The sequence below is a fragment of the Triticum urartu genome, chromosome 3A, assembly GCF_056163025.1.
Source record: "Triticum urartu cultivar PI428250 chromosome 3A, HENAU_Tu73, whole genome shotgun sequence".
Taxonomy (NCBI): domain Eukaryota; kingdom Viridiplantae; phylum Streptophyta; class Magnoliopsida; order Poales; family Poaceae; genus Triticum; species Triticum urartu.
This window is the reverse complement of record NC_141875.1, coordinates 25,361,940-25,377,134: the sequence shown is the minus strand read 5'-3', so window position 1 is coordinate 25,377,134 and position 15,195 is coordinate 25,361,940. Positions and strand designations below refer to the sequence as shown.

General features: G+C 57.4%; 1 protein-coding gene across 1 annotated transcript; it reads right to left on the bottom strand.

Moving 5' to 3' along the window:
- Positions 1–9,659: 9,659 nt before the first annotated feature.
- Positions 9,660–10,415, bottom strand: LOC147978062 (LEAF RUST 10 DISEASE-RESISTANCE LOCUS RECEPTOR-LIKE PROTEIN KINASE-like 1.2). The gene has a single exon (XM_087514629.1). The coding sequence runs from the start codon at positions 10,413–10,415 to the stop codon at positions 9,660–9,662; it is 756 nt and encodes a 251-aa protein (XP_087370755.1).
- Positions 10,416–15,195: the final 4,780 nt, after the last annotated feature.

The following is a 15,195-nucleotide window of genomic DNA, read 5'->3' as shown; positions in this document are numbered from 1 at the left end:
TCATTATAACGGCCACGTGCGCGGACAAATACCTTGCTCTCTCCCGCACCTGATGCTTGTCTGAACTAGGTCTCTGTCTTCATGTGCCATGGCGACCTTCTCTGTGCAATTGTACAAGATGAAGCGCAGGTTGACGGGGGCGATCCTAAACTGGGGACCCAGCTTGACGGAGGTGTTCCAGATTGAGGATTCACACCTGTTGGAGGCACTCAACAATTTCAACTTGCCTAGATCAACGAGGTGTAACCTTTCTTCCTCGTAAGAGATGTTGATGATTGCAATATTGAATTTATGCACCAGCCAACTCATTCAAAAGTCCGAACTGATGGAGGAAGATGGGCAGTATATTTCAACACTCCCCCTCACGTCTAGGCTATTTTAGTCCTTAGACGTGGGATCGATGTAGGCCACAGAATCGTTTTATTTAATACTGCGTTGGCAGAGTGTTGAACTCAAGACCTCTTGGCTCGGATACCATATTGAATTTATACACCAGCCAACTCATTCAAAAATCCAAACTGATGGAGGAAGGTGGGCAGTATATTTCAACATGCAAAGCCGAAGCCGATGGGTTCAGAGCTCAGTAGAACTGAACTGCTGTTGTTAAAGCAAGTGACCTCGAAGCCCGAGGAGCCACATGATCTTCCCGTCTCCCAGTCGTCGAGCCAGAATGGGTGGGAGATGGTGAGGTTGCCACAACTCTTGGCCAAGGCCGAGCAGCCTGCTTCCACCTGTTCCTCAGCCGCCGCGACTGCGTGCATCAGTAGTAGCCACAGGGCCCAGAAGAACCAGCGACACGGGACCATAGGAGTGGAAGACTTGGGAAGATTAAAGTGAACAACAAAGGGGGGCTGGATCGGTGGTCATGGGTTATCCGGACATAGACTACACGTATGCGAGAATACCGTGGTCTAAGCAAAAACGATCATCGTCCACAAATTCATGGTGTGACCCCTTGAACGGTGTGACCCCTTGAACTGGTAAGCCATGATGTCTTAAAATATCAGGGTAACCCCCTTTGACGGGGTAAGCCATGACCACCGTGAGCCCCTGATGTGACTGGAATCAGGATGCTTAGTCTTGTTCTTTCGGTATCTGCTACTTCATGCTTTTGTCCGCTAGTATCTACAATAATACTACCAGTTGTAACCTAAAACGTCTTATAAAAATTTACAGAAGGAGTAGATTCTAATTTTTGTACAACCTTTCACACTTGGCAGGAAACAATATCTGATAAAAAAAAGCGGTCTGACCTTCAGTTCGACAATAATATACACGTGAATTGGAACCAATTTATAGCCTTGACATATTCTTCTAGTCGTATCATGTTGCCGGGAACAGGACTTGGATAAGGCTCGTTGTTTATTTTTCTCTTTCTTTGTACACATTTTGTTTTGGACGCCGATAAGTGCCACACGTATGAGTGTTAGGAGGTCTGCCCATACATTTTGTGTGCTGTATAAGTGGAACAGCCCACACACCTACGTGTGGGCAAAACAAGTAATGCCCACACACCTCTTTTTTTTCCTCCCGATCCCTCTCACACGCGTGCGTGTGGGCGAAATAGATAACGCCCACACGCCCCGTACGTCAGGCCTCGTACCTCGTGGTCCCGCACGCCCCGCGTGATAGTCAGCACGCGTCCCGCAGTTGCCATGGTCCAGACCCTCGTCCATGTTCGTTTAACTACAGTTGCCATGTCGTTGAACTTCGGTTGCCATGTCGGACAACTACAGTTGCCATGGTTGCTCAACTGCAGTTGCCATGTATGGTCTGGTCTACTGCAGTTGTCATGATTTCAAAACTTTAGGACCCACCCACTAACACTAGGCAGTTGCCATGTAGCACTACAAAAAGGCATGGCAAAAAAACATGTTCGGTTAAAAGAGAGAGTTGCCATGTGCTCACAAGCACGCTAGGGCAGTTGCCATATAAAGGGAAAGAGTTGCCATCTGCTTACGTGCACGCTAGGGCAGTTGCCATGTACCATGCAAAAACACATGACAACTCGGGTAAAAAAGAGTTGCCATCTTCTTACAAGCAAAGCTAGGGCAGTTGCCATGTACCCTGCAGAAACAAATGGCAACTGCCAGCTTTGGGTGTGGGCGAGGAGACGAGTGTGTGGGCGAAGTGATAAACGCCCACACACCAGCCCCCTCCGCGTGCGTGAAAACTGGTGTGTGGGCGAATTGCTAAACGGTCACACACCAGCCCCCGTGTGGTGAAAAAGAACGTGTGGGCGACCGGATGAATGCCCACACACCAGCTTAGTCCTATGTGGCCCATAAAAACTGATACAACGCGCCAAGATTCGTGCAGAATTGATTGGACGAGCATTCATGCGTGTGGGCGAGTTGCCAGACGCCCACACGTGTGGGTGTTAGTGTTTTCGTTTGTTTTACATTAGTTACATAAAAACATTACTGTTCTTAGTTTAAAAAATCGCATTTTACCTCCTAATTGGCAGTTTTGACACCAGGTACCCCACTAGCACAGTTTCATCCATTATACCTCATCAATCAAAACTGTTGCCATATTTTTTCCATTTTAAAATTTTGTGACCGTTATGTCTTGTGGGTCCTGATTGTCAGGTTAGTGTGGCATGCAATGCCACCGGTTTTCTCCTAGCACATTTTCTCCACGACGGACCCGTCTACGCCGTTGCATCCGACCGCACACAATCATGGCCAAGTTTCCTAACCCAGTCTGCCTTCCGCACCCTGCACGCCTCCAATTGCATGCATTGCTCATCTCCACTCTAATGCATCCTTTGATTCATAGGACAAAAAAAATCATAGGATAGGAAAGTTCTGGGCTGAGCAGTCTCCACTCTAATGCTCCTCGGCCATCACTAGCATCAGCGGCAGCCACCAGCCCACCATGAAGAGCGAAAATTCTATATCAACGAACCTTTACGGACTATTACGGGGCTTCTCTTCGTTAACTAATCTCCACCCCTTGATTTTCAGGGAGTGTGGCTCCCCCATCTTGATTTCTTCCAATTAAATGATTCCAGCTCAGCTTCCCCGTAATAGTCAGTTGCCATGTCTCTATGCGTGTAGCAAAGCTCCACGAAGAGATATATAATACCGTGGTCGTGGGCTATGGGAAGGTAGAGACTACACGTAAGAGATAATATTGTGGTGTTTTTTTTTTAGGGGACCAAACATAAAATATATGTGGACGACAGAGTGAGTATCAGGTGATATGGGAGCTTAAATGCTCCCATGATACAAGCTCCTGTGAACCGTTGGATCTGAGATCCAATGGTCAAGGGCGCAACTCCTGCAACTTTGCAACAAAACCATCCAAAAATCTGATATTTACGTACACGTCCAAGAATGTGGCTGTCAACCTTAGATCTTGGATCCAACGGCTCGCGAAATCCCGTATCATGGTAGCACCTAAACACCTGTATCACCGACGGCAAGTGAGCGGGGTACCACTATTAGCCGGATTATTTAACCGGAAATTTGACCAAGCGATCATCTTCCACGAAGTTCCCCAGTTGGCCTCTTGGACTGGTAAGCCATGGCTTCTGAAATTTCAGTGTGCCGACTTTGACGGGGTACATGGCGATGACTTCCGCAAGCCAATGATGTCGCTGCGACCAGGATGATTGGCCTGATTATTTCGGTTCCGGCTGCTTTATGGTCGTGTGTGCTACCTAGCTAGATTCTAATATTGGTAGTACAACCTTCACACTTTAAACGCACAACACAAAAAAAAATCTCACCTTCAGTTGCACATTTCTACATGTAGACATCACGCCCTTTTGACTGTAAAAAAGTTAGCCATTTTGTTGTGCAACTTGGCCATGGTAGGAAAAGTAATTTCACAGCTAACTTTGAAGTAGCAAATCCATGAAATGAATAGGGTATTTTTTATTCAACGATTTACAACGAATTTTGCAGGGATTTAGTCCTTAGAATTCTTTCTATAAAACATATTTGAATCTCAGGGTTAGAATTCCGAGAATTTTTTCTACTTGCCTCCTTGTGCCCAATTACAACAGTATCGGAGGCGCCAAGCGTTATCAGTGTCAGTACAGTCCCATATATTTTTTGAAGCAAGTGGAGCACTGCTCGTTTCTGGTGTAATAGATGATACTTCAGTTTTTTCAGCTACACAATACAAAAAAAAAGTTTTTCAGCTAGCAACATGTTATGCAATTTTGTGAGTTTAACGGGATTGTGAGTTTTGAGGCAAATAGATAGCGATTCGACGGAAGACTGGGGCCGGAGGACTTGAGTACTTCTGGGTGAAGAATGACTTTTGGAAAGGATAGGTGCGATGTGATGTTACTCTCCGAATACCATTGTTTCGGCACTTCAATTTTTACGTGTGAATAACCTAGTTGTTAGCTAATCTAGTCGCTAAGAATAAACGTTAGCTAGTTAGTTTTTCAGCCCAGTTTGTTTGGCGAGAGCCCGCGACTTGTGCGTGCCTTGCATGTAGGCTGCATGGGCCTGTAGCATGATGTGACCACGTCACATTAGCCCATGCGTTTAGCTCGGGTGGTTTAGCACGACGCGAACTCGTGGGATGGCACGAGTTGTCAGGGTCGTGGCGTAGAGGTAGGAAACTACCGGCCACTCCGTTTCCCTTCTGTACTCAATAAATAGAGGAAAAATAAACGAGAAAAGTCGCACAGTTGAACGCGACGCAAAACCATCGTCTCCTCTGACCGTGAGTTGCGAGAGCATTAGTTCCCTGACAGTTGGCATCAGAGCCAGTTTCCGGCGATCCTGACGCCATGGCTGACACCGGAGTTCAGCCGGACCAGACGGCGGCGGCACCTCGCAACGGTGGCGGTGGTGGGAGCCGTTCGCGCACTCCACCGCGGGAGCGCAGCCGCGGACGGAGCCGCGTGAGGAGGGAGCGGCAGGTGGTGATCCACCAGGCGGCGGCCACGGAGCGCGCGCCGCTCGTGCCAAGCGCGGGCACCACGTTCCCGACGCTCACGTCCACGAACTACATTGAGTGGTCTCTCGTGATGAAGGTGCACCTGGAGTCTTGGGGGCTCTGGGACGCGATCGAGGGCAACGCACAACATGTGCGTGACTACAAGTCGGCACTCGGCGTCCTCTTCCGAGCTGTCCCACCGGAGATGCTCGGCGTCCTCGTCGTCAAGGCGACGGCGAAGGAGGCCTGGGACACCATCAAGGTCATGCGCATGGGAGTGCACCGTGTGCGCGAGGCGACCGCACAACGGCTGCGCACAGAGTTCGAGCAAATCGCTTTCCGCGACGGCGAGTCCCTCGACGCCTTCGGGATGCGGATCACGAGCCTCGTCAACCAGCTGCGCACCCTCGGCGACAACGTGGAAGAGGTACGAGTTGTTCAGAAACTCCTGCGGGTTGTCCCTTCTCGCTACGCACAGATCGCAGTGGCAATCGAGACGCTGCTCGACCTAAGGACGATCTCGGTCGAGGAGCTAATCGGGCGGCTGCGCACGGCCGAGGAGCGCTGCGGGGTGGCCACGCCGAGCCAGGCCGGCGGGGAGCTGCTTCTCACCGAACGCCAGTGGGAGGCGCGTCGTCAAGGACGCGAGACCGGGCAGGGTTCCGGTGGCGGCAACGGCAACGGCGGGCAGAACAACCGCCGGGGCAAGAACCAGAAGAAGAGGAATGACTCCCGCCTGCCGCAGGACGGCGGCAACAACGCCGGCGGGTCCGGCGGCCGCGGCGGCGGCGGCCGTGACATGAGCAAGGTGAAGTGCTACAACTGCAACAAGAACGGGCACTTCTCTCGCGACTGCACCGAGCCACGGCACGAACGCAAGGAGCAGGTGAATCTGGCTCAGGAGGAAACGCATGAGTCAGCACTCCTCCTTGCGAGCGCGCACGAGATCGTGGTGACCGCCGGCGGCGCTGGTGAGCACGTGCTCTTGAACGAGGAGCACTCCCAGGCGCGGGCGGCGGCAGAAGGCGAGCGCTGCGACATGGCGTGGTATCTGGACACCGGAGCCAGTAACCACATGTCCGGGCGGCGGGACATCTTCTTCGAGCTGGACACCGGCGTGCGCGGGACGGTCAAGCTCGGCGATGGATCAGCAGTCCATATCGAGGGCAAGGGGACAATCGTGTTCCAGTGTCAAAATGGTGAGCATCTTGTGTTGTCCGAGGTGTATTTTATACCCCGTTTGTGCAGCAACATAGTCAGCATCGGACAGTTAGATGAGATCGCGTACGAGACCACGATCCATCACGGCGTACTCCAACTTCGCGAACCGGGAGGGCGCCTGCTCGCCCGCGTACAACGCAACGCGGGACGGCTCTACATCCTTCAGCTCACTCCGGCGCGGCCGGTGTGCCTCGGCGTACACGGCGGCGAGGACGCGTGGTGCTGGCACGCGCGCTACGGCCATGTCAACTTCCGGGCACTACGTCAACTTGCCCGGGACGGCATGGTGCATGGCCTACCACTCGTCGACGAGGCTGATCGGGTGTGCGAGGCCTGCCTCGCCGGCAAGCACCGACGCGCACCCTTCCCCGACAGGGCTCTCAACCGAGCCGCGACACCACTGGAGATGGTCCACGCCGATCTGTGTGGGCCAATTAGTTCGCCAACGCCGGGTGGGAAGAGGTACTTCCTCCTGCTGGTCGATGACCACAGCAGGCATATGTGGCTCGTGCTGCTCACCGCCAAGGACGAGGCGTCGGCAGCGCTGAAGCGGTTCCAGGCCATGACGGAGCTCGAGTCCGGCCACAAGCTCAAGGTGCTGCGCACAGATCGAGGGGGTGAATTTACCTCCCACAGCCTCGGCGAGTACTTCGCCGATCAGGGAGTGCGACGGCAGCTCACCGTGCCCTACACGCCCCAGCAAAACGGCGTGGTAGAGAGGCGCAACCAAACGATCGTCGGCATGGCGCGCAGTCTACTGAAGGCCAAGGGCATGCCGGGACGCTTCTGGGGCGAGGCCGTAACGACAGCCGTATATCTCCTCAACAGATCCACGACGAAGAGCGTTGAGAAGATGACACCACACGAGGCGTGGTGTGGGCGTCGTCCAAGCGTTCAGCATCTGCGCACCTTTGGCTGCATCGCACACGTCAAGGTAACGAAGCCAAACCTGAAGAAACTTGATGACAGGAGCGTGCCCATGGTGTTCCTAGGATACGAGCCTAGCTCGACGGCGTACCGTGTGCTTCATCCCTCGACGAACCGTGTACATGTCTCCAGGGACGTCGTCTTCGACGAAGATGGTTCCTGGGACTGGCGTGCTGAGGCCGGTGGAGAAGATCAGGCACCGGCGCTGGACACCTTCACGGTCGAGCTCGAGCACGTCCTGTCGGCCGACCCCCGCGACGCCCAAGATGACGCATCGGCGACAACTTCGCCGGCTCCTTCCACTCCCGTGCCCGATCCCAGAGAGGCTTCTCCGGCCACTCCCACGCCCGACGCCAGAGGGGTCTCCCCTACTACTCCCACGACACATGAGCTCATGACGCCGATCTCAGCGGCGTCCGGCGTCGAGTTCGCGTCCCCGCCAACGGGTGCGTCTGAGCCGGCCCCTGGAGCAGAGGCACCAAGGCGCTACCGCACGTTCGAGAACCTATGGGAGACCACGGAGGAGGTCGAGACGGTGTACAGTCCTCTCTGCCTGTTTGCAGGGGAGGAGCCAGCCTCGTACCTTGATGCGGAGAAGGAACCAGGGTGGCGGAGCGCCATGGACGAGGAGCTGCAAAGCATCGTCGACAACCACACGTGGGAACTCACGGAGCTCCCGCTTGGACACCACGCTATAGGCCTCAAGTGGGTTTACAAGCTCAAGAAGGACGGCCATGGCGCGGTGGTAAAGCGCAAGGCGAGGCTGGTGGCGAAGGGATACGTCCAAGTTCAGGGAGTGGACTTCGAGGACGTGTTCGCACCGGTGGCGCGAATGGACTCTGTGCGCATCTTGATCACGCTCGCTGCGCACCACGCCTGGCCAGTGCATCACATGGACGTCAAGTCCGCCTTCTTGAACGGCGACCTACTCGAGGAGGTCTACGTCGTCCAGCCGCCGGGGTACGCCGTGCCCGACAAGGAGGAGAAGGTGCTGCGCCTACGGAAGGCATTGTACGGGCTTCGTCAAGCACCGAGGGCGTGGAACGCCAAACTCGACGAAAGCTTGCGCTCCCTGGGCTTTGACCGATGTCCGTCCGAGCACGCTGTGTACCGGCGTGGGGAGGAGAACAAGTTGCTGCTCGTCGGCATGTACGTCGACGACCTCATCATCACCGGCTCGGACCTGTCGGAGATCAGCTCTTTCAAGCGCCAGATGACGTCGCTCTTTCGTATGAGCGATCTCGGGCGGCTCAGCTACTACCTCGGCATCGAGGTGCGCCACGAGCGTGATCGGATCACGCTGTGCCAGGCGGCCTACGCCAAGAAGCTGCTGGAGCGCGCCCGGATGGACGACTGCAACCCCGGCAACGTGCCGATGGAGGCACGGCTGAAATTGAGCAGGGACAGCAAGGAGAAGCCAGTGGACAGCACCCTATACCGCAGCATCATCGGAGGGTTGCGTTACCTCGTTCACACGAGGCCAGATATCTCCTTCGCCGTCGGATATCTGAGCCGCTTCATGGAGGCGCCGGCATCTGATCACTACGCAGCAGTGAAGAGGCTGCTGAAGTACATCGCCGGCACGATCGACTACGGGTGTGCCTACGTCCGCGGGAAGGGCACGCCAGAGCTGTTGGGGTACAGCGACGCGGATCACGCCGGCGACATCGACAACAGGAGAAGCACGACGGGAGTGCTCTTTTTCCTCGGCGGCAGCCCCGTAAGCTGGCAGTCCCAGAAGCAGCGTGTGGTGGCGATCTCCTCATGCGAGGCCGAGTACATGGCCGCCACTACTGCTGCCTGCCAGGGCATTTGGCTAGCTCGGCTGGTTGGAGAGATGCTCAACGTGAAGATCAAACAGCCGAAGCTACTGGTTGACAACAAGTCGGCCATCTCCTTGTCAAAGAATCCCGTCTTCCACGATCGTAGCAAGCACATTGACTTGCGCTATCACTTCATCCGTGAGTGCGTGGAGGATGGGCGCATCAGCATCGACTACGTCAACACCGCCAACCAGCTTGCCGACATTCTCACGAAGGCACTCGGACGGATTCGGTTCCTGGAGCTGAGGGGGAAGATCGGCATGTCTGAGGCGACAAGATTAGGGGGTGATCTGTTAGCTAATCTAGTCGCTAAGAATAAACGTTAGCTAGTTAGTTTTTCAGCCCAGTTTGTTTGGCGAGAGCCCGCGACTTGTGCGTGCCTTGCATGTAGGCTGCATGGGCCTGTAGGATGATGTGACCACGTCACATTAGCCCATGCGTTTAGCTCGGGTGGTTTAGCACGACGCGAACTCGTGGGATGGCACGAGTTGTCAGGGTCGTGGCGTAGAGGTAGGAAACTACCGGCCACTCCGTTTCCCTTCTGTACTCAATAAATAGAGGAAAAATAAACGAGAAAAGTCGCACAGTTGAACGCGACGCAAAACCATCGTCTCCTCTGACCGTGAGTTGCGAGAGCATTAGTTCCCTGACACTAGTTTGCTTTGCAAGTTCAAAGGTGTAAGAATTGACGAAGCAATGAGATTCAGTGCGCAGAGTTAATTTTCTGATCTTGTTTTTTTGGAACTATGCAAGAGCGCTTCATGTAAAATTGTAAATAAACATTTAAAGATATAACTGGAGAGCAGAGCTAGTTAATTTTCTGGACTCACCGCACTTCTCAGGGTACACGTCGCCGGAGCAATTGCAGAAAAACCCGGAGCCGTCGTTGGCATACCTGCACAGCCCGCCGCTTGCCTCGCACTTGGCACAATTATCTGACGGAACTGCCCATTCAAGCAGGAACCCTTGCCTCATGCTGGAGACGTAATCGTCGCCATCCGCAAAACCAAGAACCGGCACGACCGAGAGACGGCAGGCCAGCGGGACAACGCCCGGTTCACGGTGACTGCCGTACTCCCCGCCAAGGCGGAAGAAGGACTGATTGGCGCAACGCGTGCGGTTGAATCCAGGCGGCGTCACCAGCTGTTCCGTGCACTTGTCGAGGACGAGCAGCTCGCTGTTCTTGTTGCTGATGACGTACGGACTCAGCCCGAGATCTAATGAGATGTTGAACCACCCCTTGGGGCAGCCGTTATCTAGCGGGAGGTTGTTGTCCACGGCGATGAAGGAGGAGTTCTCGGTGAAGACACTAACGACCTGGTAGCCCCGCAAGCTGGAGCGACTGAGGAGCGCTTGGCTTCCATTGCAATTGAGCTGGAACGACGGGGACCCGCAGGGCGGCCGGCCGGGCTCCTCCAGCCAGAACGGGTAGGTGATGTTCAGGTCGCCACATCTCTTGGATGAGCAGGTCGCGCCGGCAGGCGGCGTGAATCGGAGAAAGAAGGAAGCAAAGAGCAGCAACAAGAGCGGGATCATCATATCGTGGATTGGAGACGGCAACAAGTGCAGTAAAGCGGGGGCCTGGAAAGAGGAAACCAACGACCTGAAGAGTTGTCGGGTGGTAGGTGCGACATATGCCAACGGGTGACTTATCATTGTGGGAGCCAGTAAGACGTCGCCGGTGTCTGGAAGCGGGATGAGGCGAAGACATCCGGCGAATCTTACCCAGCTTCAGGGCTCTTCGAGGAGATAACACCCCTACTGCTGCTCTGCGGGGTCTCCGTATGATCACTAGATGAACGAGTGGCTACAAGATGCTCCTTGAGCTGTTTGGCGAGAGGAAGAAGAAGGGCACGGCTTGCTCTCCTCTCCTCTCTATGTGGCGTCTAAAACTAGCTCTCATCCACCCTTTGCATGGGTGCTTCGGGGGGTTTATATAGGCCCACCCCCCGGGGGTACAATGATAATCTGGCTGGGCGTGGGCCCCAGCCGTCTGTGTCTACGCTCGCCGGCTTCTGCACCGGCTGCTGGGGCCCACCGGCTGCTGGGTCTCGCCGGCTGCCGGCTCCTTGGTCGACAGGCAGGCCCCATTGTCCAGGGCCTTGTCGGTGGCTGGTTACTGTTGCCTCAACCTGGTGACGAGGGCTTCGCCGAGGTGGGTGTGGCTACAGTGCCGCCGCCCGGCGTGCGATCGCTGTAGCCTCACCGCGTCTTGTCTCCTTAATGGGGCGTCTCCTTCGAGGGAGGAGGCAAGCCGGTTGCGGGGAGTCGGCCCTGTCTTGGGCCGACTGGGGGAGGCCTGGCCGCCTTCGGGTGTCTCTCTACCTGAAGGGGCCCACCGCCCGTGGGCCGCGCTGACAGCCCATCGTGGGTGGCATCAGGGTCAATATGGCAACAATGCCGCGCCGGACGGGTCATGGCCACCCCGTACGACGCACTATGCCAGGTGTGCTCTGCGATTCGGAGGTGGCAGGCTTTACTGTAGCCACGCCCCACCACATCGCCGTTATGTGGATGCAGACTTCGAGGGTACGATCTTGACCGCTTTGTGGGAGCCGGCCTCTTAGAGTCGGCCTTCTCGTGGCCGGCTTCTTGGAGCCGGCCCTCCCGCGGCTTTCTTCATGAGGACTAAAGCCAGACCGCCTTCCGATAGTCGGCCTAGGAGACAGCCGGCAAGGGGACGGCGGCCCCACGTCTTGGATTCTTGAGGGCCGGATCGGCTCGTAATTTTTTCAGAAGGGCCAGGGGGGCCGGCTAGGCTACCTGTGGTTATTTACTCCGACAGTAGTCCCCGAAGCTGATCGAGCTTCAAGGCTGACAAAGGGACGAGAAGCTTGGTCAGCTTCCTATCCTGAGGAACCGCTTTGCTTATGCGCGCCGTCTTTGGAAAGCTCCGTTTCTTGCAGGCGGGAACGTGGGTCGGCTTGCGAGCTGACCGCGCGCCATCCCACGGGCCACGTGGCAATGAAAACCTGCCAACGCACGCGCGCGATGGGACGCCGCCGCAGGCCCGGGCCCGCCACTCCTAGGCCTCGGCCCGAGCACGGATCTTCTGTGGCCCACAACGGACCGCTCGCCTTCCCGCGGCAGTTTTATTACGCCATCAGGGCGCAATAATCGCGGGACGTGGGGGAGTGGGTGCAGTTGATCCCACGTTCCCCCACACCACGCCTCCTCGGCTCCGCCGCGCGGGTCGATAAGTAGGGGGAGGAGGGGGAGCGGTAGAGGCTCGCACGCTCTCCCTCGCTCCGCCCCTTCTCACCTTCCTTCTTCTTCCCTTCGCCGCCGTAGCGACCCATTGCCGCGCCGCTCCGCCATCGGACCTCTCGGTTCCTTTGGTCCCGCTGTAGCGGGGTCGTGCGCGTCTCCGTCGTCGTATCGTCTTGTTCCTCGCCGCGTCGTTCCCATGGCGTTGTCGAGCTCGTGGGATGGCTCCAACGTCCACGAGGACCACGTTGAGTTCCTCCGCCGGACGCGGCGTTTGCCGGGCGAGAACTACATGCAGGTTCGTCGTGCGCTGGCGAGGGAGATTTTGCCGGCACCGGAGGAGGGCGAGCGGGTAATCTTCCGCTCGCACTGCCTGCGCGGCTTCGGCCTCCTGGCGAGCGGATTCCTTCGTGCTTTTCTTGAATTTTACCACCTCCAGCCGCATCACCTCACGCCCAACGCGGTGATACTGCTGTCGGCTTTCGTCACCTTGTGCGAGGGCTTTCTTGGGGTTCTCCCCACTCTCGAGCTCTGGGGAGAATTCTTCCAGAGCAAGCTCGGCACCGTAGTCGTGGGCGTGCCCGCCCCCTGCGGAGCCTTCATTGCCATGAGGCGGACGGGCGAGAAAAATCCGTTCCCGCCCATCCCGCTGATCCAGTCGGTGAAGCTCTGGCAGAAGTCCTATTTTTACGTGAAGAACGCCGCCCAGCAAGGCGACTTCGTCAACCTGCCGGCTTACGTAGCCGGCCCGCCGGTTGGGAGGCAACCCTCGTGGAGCTACCGGGCTAGGTCGTTGTCTCAGGCCGGGAACGCAGCCGTCTCCCGAATCCGGGTGATGATCCAGTCGGAGGGCCTGACCGGAGCCGACCTGGTGGCTGCCTTCATGGAGCGCCGAGTACTTCCGCTCCAAGGCCAGCCTCACATGATTTGCTAGATGAGCGGCCGCTTCGACCCGTGCCGGCTGAGCACCAGCGAGATGCCTCATGCCGAGGTGTCTTACACGGTGAACTACATCTCCAACTGCAAGCTCGCCGAGGATTGGCGATACGGCAAGGGGCCGTATTCTCGCGCCAACCCTCCGCCTGCCGTAAGTTTTTCTTCTTTTCTTATTTTTTGTAGCCGGCCTCATGATGGCCGACTTCTGATCAATTGGTTTGCCCTTAGCAGAACCCTCTTCTTCCGCCGACGGCTGGGACCGCAGGGGTAGAGCGCCAGCTCCTCCCCGACCGCACGGTGGACGACGTCGATGATCCGGACCTGGGAGCGGCCGCCATGGAAGACGCCATCGTGGGGGAAGGCGATGAGGCAGGAGGCGTGGGGCTCGGGGCCGGCCTCGAGGACTGGGCGGACGATGACGAGGTCGAAGTCGCTCCGCACCGCCAGCCGGCGCCTGATCATCAAGGCACGGGCCTGTCTGCCGCGTCGGCGGGCCGTGGCGGCGCGCAGAAACGCCGGGCCGCGTCGACCTTCTTCGGCAGCCGGCCGAAGAAATCCAAGGGTTCCATGGTGGCGACCAAGCGGGATGAGGCGGCCGTGATGGCAGCCCGCTACCGCAAGGCGGTGAAACAGCCGCACGCGATCTCGGCGTAAGTCATCAAACGTCTTGTATATTTTTTTGTCCTCTTCGATTGAGGCTCTTCTAAACCTTTCTTTTCTCGCCGGGCAGGGCACCGTTTTCCCTCGAGCGAGGTCCTGGCGGCTCCGTAGTCGGGCCGACTGGGGGGTCCTCAGGCTCCCGCCGCGTGGATCCCCGCACCGACCTCATGGAGGCCACGGAGCGGAACGCACTGGAGGTGCGGGAGGAGCGGGAGGCGGCGGAGCGAAGGACCGCCCAGGCGGCACAGGAGCAGGCCGACGCGGCGGCCATGACCCGGGCGGAGGCGGCAGCCGCGGAGACGGAGGCGGAGGCTTCGCACAACCAGCCTCCACTGCTCGTCGTTCCCCTCCGCGCCGTGGCCCCCGACATCCCCGTGCCCCCATCGGAGGAGGTTGACCAAGACCCGCCGGTGATGGAGAGGAGGGAGGACCATGTGGTCTTCGTGGAGGAGGCGCCGCGGACGGCGCCGACTGGAGCGGGCCAAAGCGGCCAACCAGCCGCAGCGCCAGAGCAGCCGGCCGGGGGCGAGCCGGAGGCAGGGGCCAGCCTCGAGGTGCAGCCGGCATTTCGCCGGCACGCAGGGGGAGCTACTTCCGTGCCGGAGTCGCACTGAGCTGCGGGCGCCAGCCAGACGGCGGAGGCCCTAGAGGCGGCCAGCGCCAGTACGTTCTTGTGGATGCCCAGCGGGGGGACGGCCGAGCTGAACACGGCAGCCCAGGAGGTCCGGAACCGGCTTCAAGCCTAGGCCGCTTCGTTGCAGTGATATACCCAGGAGTTCCTCACGATGCAGGCCGTCATCCGGGTGAGCCTTCTGACCTTGGTTGTTTTGCTTTTTTGATTTCTTCCGTGGGGGCGCGTCAGCGCACCCACTGGGTGTAGTCCCCGAGTTCCGAGTCGGCTGCCGAGCAGGCGGCTTGGAACTTGCTAGGTCCTGACAGCTATCTTATTCTTGCATCCTGTCTGATCTTCCAGGAATACCATAACCTCCGCGCTGCTGTCTTCAACTCCCAGGCTCAGGAGCTGGGCCAGAAAACCGAGGACCTGACCAGCAGCCGGAGTGCGTGCTTCGTTTCGTTCATCTCCTATGGGGGCGTGTCAGCGCACCCACTGGGTGTAGTCCCCGAGATTCGGGCCGACTGCTGAGCAGTCGGGTCGGATCTTCCCTGACGACTTCTTCCTTATTGATTTTTCCTTTGTCTTCATGCTTGCAGGAGCCAATGCCGACTTGAGGGGGCAGCTCAGCAGGGCCCAGGCCGCCCTTCACGCCAAGGAAGCCGAGTACAATGCCTTGGTCCTGGAGCGTGACCGCCTGGCCAAGAAGTTGGCCGACCAGGAGGAGAGCTACAAGGCGGCCCTGAAGAAGGCGCAGGACAGCGAGGACGCCCTCAAAGCTGAGTTCGAGACCGAAGCGGCGGGCTGGGCTGAGGCAAAACAAGCGCTGAGCGAGGGCTTCGGCCGGATTGAGGATCTGATCGATGGTAAGCCGCCTTCCTCACTCCTTGCTTGCCCCTTGCC

What these genes read in the sequence shown, in the direction of transcription:
- LOC147978062 (XM_087514629.1), bottom strand. Translation starts at nt 10,415, where the DNA reads ATGATGATCCCGCTCTTGTTGCTGCTCTTTGCTTCCTTCTTTCTCCGA.